Source organism: Malus domestica, chromosome 13 (genome assembly GCF_042453785.1).
Source record: "Malus domestica chromosome 13, GDT2T_hap1".
Classification (NCBI taxonomy): Eukaryota; Viridiplantae; Streptophyta; class Magnoliopsida; order Rosales; family Rosaceae; genus Malus; species Malus domestica.
In genome coordinates, this window is record NC_091673.1 from 1,508,465 (window position 1) to 1,516,026 (window position 7,562).

The 7,562-nt window shown below is 37.1% G+C and overlaps 1 protein-coding gene and 1 pseudogene across 1 annotated transcript; both read left to right on the forward strand.

The window, feature by feature from the left end:
- The first annotated feature begins 525 nt into the window (after positions 1 to 525).
- Positions 526 to 1,395, forward strand: LOC139190421 (uncharacterized). The gene is made up of 2 exons (XM_070810697.1): positions 526 to 781; positions 935 to 1,395. Exons 1-2 carry the CDS (start codon positions 526 to 528, stop codon positions 1,393 to 1,395), a joined length of 717 nt encoding a protein of 238 aa, XP_070666798.1.
- A 35-nt stretch (positions 1,396 to 1,430) lies between these two features.
- LOC114820576 (protein BCCIP homolog) lies at positions 1,431 to 7,137 on the forward strand (annotated as a pseudogene).
- The last annotated feature ends 425 nt before the right edge of the window (positions 7,138 to 7,562 follow it).

Sequence of the window (7,562 nt, forward strand, 5' to 3'; positions counted from 1 at the left end):
TCGTTTTAGCCCTGTCACAAAAAACTGTCTCCAACCGATGCGATGGCCAAATGGCCATAGGGCCAAACATAATTTATTATTTAAAAACTACAATTTAAATTCAAATCTAACGGCTAAGTGACGTCAGCTAGTCGTTGGTAGCTGACATCATGCTGACGTCAGCTAGCCGTTGGATTTGAATTTTTTTTGCTATAAATAGGGTGGATATTGGGCTATAATTCACACAACTTTGCATTCAATCTATTTCAATTCAATCTCTTGCAATTCAATCTCTTTCAATTCAAGTTTGCAATGAATTCCAACTTTGGATCCTCATCCAATTCCAATTGGCGGTCCTCATCCAATTCCAAATTGGAAGCAAAATGGGCGCAAATGAGACGAGAAGATGAGGAGTCTGATGAAGAAGTTCAAGTAAGGCGCAACAAACAAAACATGGCAGCAGCCATGGTGTGTCAGCCAACTGAGGAACAACCTCAATGGGGTGGCTTTGTTGCTGGTCGCTCTTACAAACCACGAAACAGAGCGATGGCGCATGCCAATCTGATGAACAACTACTTCAACCCCAACTCGGTGTACACAGAAGAGGATTTCAAACGTCGCTTCCGGATGAGGCATCATGTCTTCGAGCGTTTACTTGGTGATGTTCAGCAGGTCAATCCATACTTTCGACAGAAGCGGGACAGAGCAGGCCGCCCTGGTTTCTCACCTCATCAGAAGGTTACTGTTGCACTCCGAATGATGGCCTATGGCTCCTCAGTTGATTCGATGGATGAAACCCATAGTATGTATGAGTTTACATGCCTTAATACTCTTGAAGAATTTTGTAACACAATTGTTCAGGTTTACAAAGACGAGTACCTCCGATAGCTAAATCAAGAAGATCTGAATCGGCTCATTCGCAAAGCTGAAGACTGTGGGTTTCTGGGCATGATAGGGTCATTAGACTGCATGCATTGGGATTGGAAGAACTGTCCCACCGGATGGCAAAGAGGCTTTAGCGGAAGGTCGAGAAAGCCAACTGTTGTGTTAGAGGCAGTCGCCTCATATGACACATGGATCTGGCATGCTTTCTTTGGAGTCCCTGGATCCCAAAATAACATTACAATTTTTGGGCGTTCACCCCTCTTCAATAACTTGACGAAAGGTAAAGCACCTCAACTTGACTACTACATCAACGGCCGTGAATATAGTATGGGGTATTACTTGGCAGATGGCATCTACCCAAAGTGGGCGACACTTGTCCAAGCAATTCCAAACCCTAGGAATGACGCAGAAAAGTTGTTACCTTACACCAAGAGGCATACCAGAAAGATGTTAAGAGAGCTTTCGGTATTCTACAAGCACGGTGGAAGATCATCAGCGAACCGGCAAGAGGGTGGAGTCGAGAAAATTTGAACTCCATCATGATGTCTTGCATCATATTACACAATATGATAGTGGAGGATGAGGGAGATGGGTATATTGATGGAGAGTCCGATGACGACCAAGAAGATCCAAATAAGTCAAGAAGGGCTCTAGCAAAAATATATGATGGGCCTAATTTGCCTTTCAATCCAAGAACTGGTAGTATTTCTATAAATGAGTACATGAGGCGCTATAGAATGATACGTTCTCGTGCCACAAATAAGTACCTACAACAGGATCTTGTTGCACATCTTTGGGCCAAAAGAAGCATGGAGTAGGCTTTTAAGTTTTATGTTGTTAAATGTTTTTAAAAATGTTGTTTAAGTTTCATGTTGTTAAATGTTTTTTTATGTTGTGTAATTTGTATGTTGGTTAATGTTATTTAATGTTGTTTCATAGTGTTTAATATTGTTTCATGTTACTTAATTTAATTTAATGTTTTATAAATGGCCTAGGAAGTTATAGGAAAAAAATAGAATTGAAAAAAAATATGAAACAAATTTTGTGAAATATAAGTTATAGGGAAAAAAATGGAATTTAAAAAAATATGAAACAAATTTTGTAAAATAGAAGTTATATGAAAAAAATATGAATCAAATTTTGTAAAATAGAAGTTATAGGAAAAAAATAGAATTTAAAAAAAAATTGAAACAAATTTTGTGAAATAGAAGTTATAGGAAAAAAATGGAATTTAAAAAAAAATATGAAACAAATTTTGTAAAATAGAAGTTATAGGAAAAAAAAAAGAATTTAAAAAAAAATTGAAACAAATTTTGTAAAATAGAATTGAAAAAAAAATATGAAACAAAATTTGATTCATATGAAAAGGAAAAAAAAAGGAAAAAAAAAGAAGTTTAAATTCATATAAAAAAAGTTAATACAACGGCTACTAGCCGTTATATTCAAAAAATTTCAAACTATTAGTGTTGGTTATAACCGACACTAATAGTAATTAAAAAAAATTGCATTTGAATAACTATTACTGTCGGTTATAACCGACAGTATTAAAAAATCTTTCTTTAATGATGTCGGTTATAATCGACAGCAATGGGAAGACTATAAAAAAAAAAAATAGCCAGCCCGAGGCTGGCTGGCTGGCCAAAAGCAACCAACCCTTTGGCCATTTGAAATTCCCTGGGGCCCTCCCAGATTCCCGAGCCCTCTGGCCTAGCCCTCGGTTGGAGACGATTTTAGGGCTATTTTCAACCATCTGGACCATTCGATTATAGATGACCTAAGGTTGTGGGCTACCTGAGGAATCGTAGAAATTCTAGATGAAAGGCTGTGAGTAGGTAGTTGGCTGTGTGAAATGGGGGGTCTGATGTGAGGCCGTGAGACGTGAGTGAGGTGAGAGTGAGGTGGGTGAACCCTAATTGGGATGAGATCCCTTGCTTTTCAATTTAGTGAAACTAATTTTTTAACCTATTATACCATGACATGTGTGTGTGTGTGTCTATATATATATATATATATATATATATATATATAATTTATTTATTTATTATTAATAAAACGGTTTGGTTCGGTTCCAATCAGTTCTTGTTCATTCGAAACCGGTTTGAACGGTCCAGTTTGGTTTTTGACTCAAAGTTGACTTTTTCAGTCAACACGATTCATTTTAGTTTTTTTTTCATACGGTTCGATGTGATTTTGCAATTTGGCAGTTTTTATGCCCACCCCTACTACACATCATTCAAATCAGGCTTCGCCTTAGTCAAATCAAACTACTCAGGCTAGTCATACGAAGTCAGAATACCAAGCGAAGTCCGACATATTAGTCTGGAGTCCATTAAAGATGTTACTTGTCTCCAAAGTGAGGAACACCTAATTCAAGTCAAATTAAGATATTTTGGGGATTCAATGTAATCATAATCTCCTGATTTAATTGGAAATGCTCTCTCAATATATCTATAAATACTCCAACCTAGTATTTATCAGGGATCTCTGAGATCTTCTCTCTGAGTCTCTCATGGTGGATATACAATTCATATTCTCTACGCCTAACATAGGCTCACATATTATCTCTACACGTTGTTCGTATACGCGTAGACATAGAAAAGCATTTCTTACATGCCTAAGCCAATGCACCTTCGTCAAGAATGCATTATAATAAGGGAATTTTAACAAAAAGCTCCTGGTACTGTTCATTTTAACGAAAAATCACATTTTTACACTAAAAAGTTAATCATGGTAGTATTCACTTTACCCTTTATTTTGTCATTATATTTAAAACTCAAAATTTTCAAGCATTTTTTATTAGTTTTCCTTTATAATAATGGGAGTTTTAACGAAACACTCTTGGTATTGTTCACTTTTAACGAAAAATGATATTTTTACATTTCTTGGTACTATTCACTTACACCTTTATTTGTTTTTTTTCATTAAGACTAAAGTTTTTGATGATTTTTCGTTAGTTTTCCTTATAATATATTGCACATCATACATACTCATTCTCTATATATTGCACATCATACATACTCATTCTCTATAATTACATCGGTGATTTGATTCTCTGTCATCAGATACAGTTCGATTTGAATTCAATCACACACCCTCCAATCAATCTCATTCTCTCCTCGTTGGAGTTCTAAGTGATTCTAATTGGATTTTGCCTCCGCCTCCAAATGTGAGCGCATCTACTATTCCAAAAATGAACAACTTCTTAAATAGATTTAACTTATTTATTAATATTATCACACGTGGATGAGTGACGTAATATGACTACAGTACCTTAATACCCCATAACTTCTCAGAATTAACGAAGATTTTAAGGGATATGTGTTCGGTGTGATCAAATTGCGGAAGGTGATCAATTTGTAATGAATTTGGTGTATATATGTCGATTTTATTTTGGTAATTAATTTGCCAACAATAACCGAATTTTGGAAAGTTGGATTGATGAAATGGGGGACAACCTTAGCTTAAGAGCCAAAACGGGTGGATAACCTCGCAAAGCAACTCTTGATTGACAACAATTAGGTAATCTTCCCTTTTTTGGCTATTGATTTACTAATTTTTGGACAAAATTTGTAAAATAGAATAAAAAAAGATATAACAATTTTAATTGAATAAAGTGCATCAATAACAAACAACACAAGTTAGAACTCCTAATTTGAGTTCAACTCTCACAAATGTATTTTTTGAGATCACCGACTCAACCAAATAATGAGTGGTCTGAAGTTACTGTATGCATATAAAAGTCGGAATCGGAGACTTTGAGTTGCTGTGCGACTTTGTTGTGTGCTATATGCTATGGCGGAATTGCGAGTTCGATGTTGTTTTTACTTGTGTTGTCCTCCTTTGTTGTTGTCGTTCGTTTTTAATAACTAAATTATTCATCTTTCGTTAGCAATGCAGCTCTCTGTTTAGTTGGTGAAAAATCGGGGAGAAATTGTTTGAATCAGTTGGTTTATATTATTTTCAGCTTTTAGGGTTTAGGGTTTAAGGTTTAGGAAAATGCTTGGTTGAACTAAGCCAAATTGTTGCCCTGTCCATTTGAGCTACAATTTATTCGTTTTTCGCCCCAACGCTGTGAATACGAAACAAGGCATTGCCGGTATCAGCTTCTGACTTTTTCTCCATTTGCTCGTCACGTCGCTCACGTTGTCTCCATCTGCATGGACAACCACCGAAGGCACGGACCTCCCAAAAAGTTCACCACCTACCTCCACAGGTCTTACCACGTACATGGGCATATAATTACCCCTGTTATGCTTTTTAGCTAATGGTTGAGTAAAGAAAACTTCGGAAGCCAAGAAAGAACAGTCCGAGTCTTCTGATGAAGAAGAGTTTGATGTGAGCAAATTCTTCTTGTACTATTTTTCCGTGATAATGGATGGGAAATTCTCGTAGTGCCCATTATTCATACTGTACGTGAATACGAGGATAACTGAAATACAAAAGTGATTACTCACTCATATCGTAACGATTAGTATTTTTATTCTTATCTTGGAAGGGAACCGTCCAAGCAGATTTTGCTTTCTTTGATCCAAAACCTGATGACTGTCATGGAGTGAAGCCCTTGCTTCAGACATACCTCGATGATAGGAAAAGGCATAGTCCTTGTGGTGGTTAGCTTGCTACGCGATCTAGCGGTGCCATTTCGCTATAAATATCTAAAGAATGGGATTTGAGTGGTTTTGCAGACTTAATATTGGAACAGACCACTGTAGTCTGTAGGAACTGTTGCTAAAATAGAGGCTGATGAAGATAATGGAGTTTTCGCTCTTGCTACTGCCCTTAACTTGGAAAGATATAAGGCAAGTGATCCATATCTTGTATTCCAGTTATTCTGATATCGTTCTGCCATTTATCCATAGATTGGCGTGTTCTTATCTTTACATAGCTTTTTTCCTTCTTTTTTTTATCTTATACAGTGAAAATTTATCTTTTTTGCTCTTCCTCTTCCTACTATTTGGATCCTTCATTGTGTTTATTTGATTCTTATTGGGGCCATAAATGTATCACGGAGGTTAAGGAGTTTCTCCTGAAAGTTGTCAAGAGAAGGATGTGAAAGATGACCTGAGATCGCATTTGGGAAAGGAAGCAAAGAGTGTGGGTCATTTGGTCTCTCAACGGCTGACGAATTTGCCACTGCAGCTCTTGCCACCTCTTTATGATGCGGTCTTTGATGAAGTCTCTTGGGATACAGAAGATGACGTTAGATTCAATGATATGGGACTGATAACTTGTGTCTATTTTCATACATGCTCGGAACAAATTCTTCTACATAACTAACATTTATTGTTTCACCTTTTGTAGCCAGCTCCGGTATTTCTCTCGCTTACATCTATTTATTTTGTTTCTGATGCAAAATTACAGCTAAGGAATGCACACCAGAAAAAGGGTGTGAGTCAGTGACGAGGCAATAATATTTATAAAGCCAGAAGATGACATCTTTCACAAGGTACTGATCATTTGACATAAGCACTGTTCCATGTTTCTTGCGTTTCATTCGCTCACTGTTTTCTTAAATGCATTTCAGCTGAGCTCTTGGTCCTTCGAATTTCCTTTGCACACTGAGCAGCCAACTCTTGAGGCAAGTAGTAGTATTGGCAACCTGTTCTGATTTTTGAAATAGATTCCTATTCATCGTAAAACTAATCCACTAACGCTTTCACTAGCTCACCACTAAAGAAAGGGATTGGACATTTCAAAATATATTCTGAAGTTACGGAAGATATCCCACGGCCAGTTAATCCAATGAAGGGGAAGGGAATGAGCTGGTGGAGAGAATGCCCTTAGCTATTTCATCTGTTACCCTCTTGCTGAAATAACCGGTCATACTGAATGTCTAAGCGCTGTTCTTGTTCGAGAATCAACTGTGATGCAATTGAATCACCAAGCGCTCGATCAAGGACTGGTGGATAATGGACCAACCCAACTTACTTGTTGACATGATGGCGGACATTTCAAAATATATTCTGAAGTTACTATATGATATGTAACGAGGATCGGAAAGAAAAGGAGGAAAACTACCTCGTTGCTATTATGTCCACACTTCGCTCAAATGGGTCTTGGCATTTTCACGACACCTATACTAAAGTACCTTATTCTGTAGACATTCAAACTCTACCGCAAATATGTCTAGCTATTGGTGGTGCAATTAAGGTTGATTGCGTGGTTGCATTGTAGCTAAGAAACTATCAGCAAATGGGGTTAGTCATGGATGTTAAAGCAGACCAGATCCCAACGTTCCGACAACAGTTAAAATCTGTAGTAGATGAATCATGATTCTAACCGAAAGGTTAAGCAAATTCTTTAAGTAAGTGCCTTATTTATCATCTCTAAACTCGTCTTTAACGGATGCATGGTTACTGAGATCATCCTAACTGCATTATGTCGTTGCATGTGTTGCAGGTGCCAAATTTTGATGTCTTTCCGCGGGTGCCTGAGACAGTTCCTCGCCAGGTTTATCAAGAAAAGGTGAAGCAATGAAAGGTAGACATGCATTGAGGAACTTGTCATAGACTTATCTTCGAGATTCTGTATGAATCGAAAAGGAAATGGCAAAACTACGAAACCATCTGCATTTTCTTGGAAGTGGAACTTAGGTATAAGGCCAAAGATGAGCACCATTTTCCTACAAGTATTGTGTTAGTTTAAAATCTTTTGGCGATAAGAACAATATACATGGATTGTTTTGTCTGAAGTTCTAT

What these genes read in the sequence shown, in the direction of transcription:
- LOC139190421 (XM_070810697.1), top strand. Translation starts at nt 526, where the DNA reads ATGGCGCATGCCAATCTGATGAACAACTACTTCAACCCCAACTCGGTG. An exon ending in TTCGATGGATGAAACCCATA is followed by an intron (nt 782 to 934) that starts GTATGTATGAGT and finishes TGGGCATGATAG; the next exon opens with GGTCATTAGACTGCATGCAT.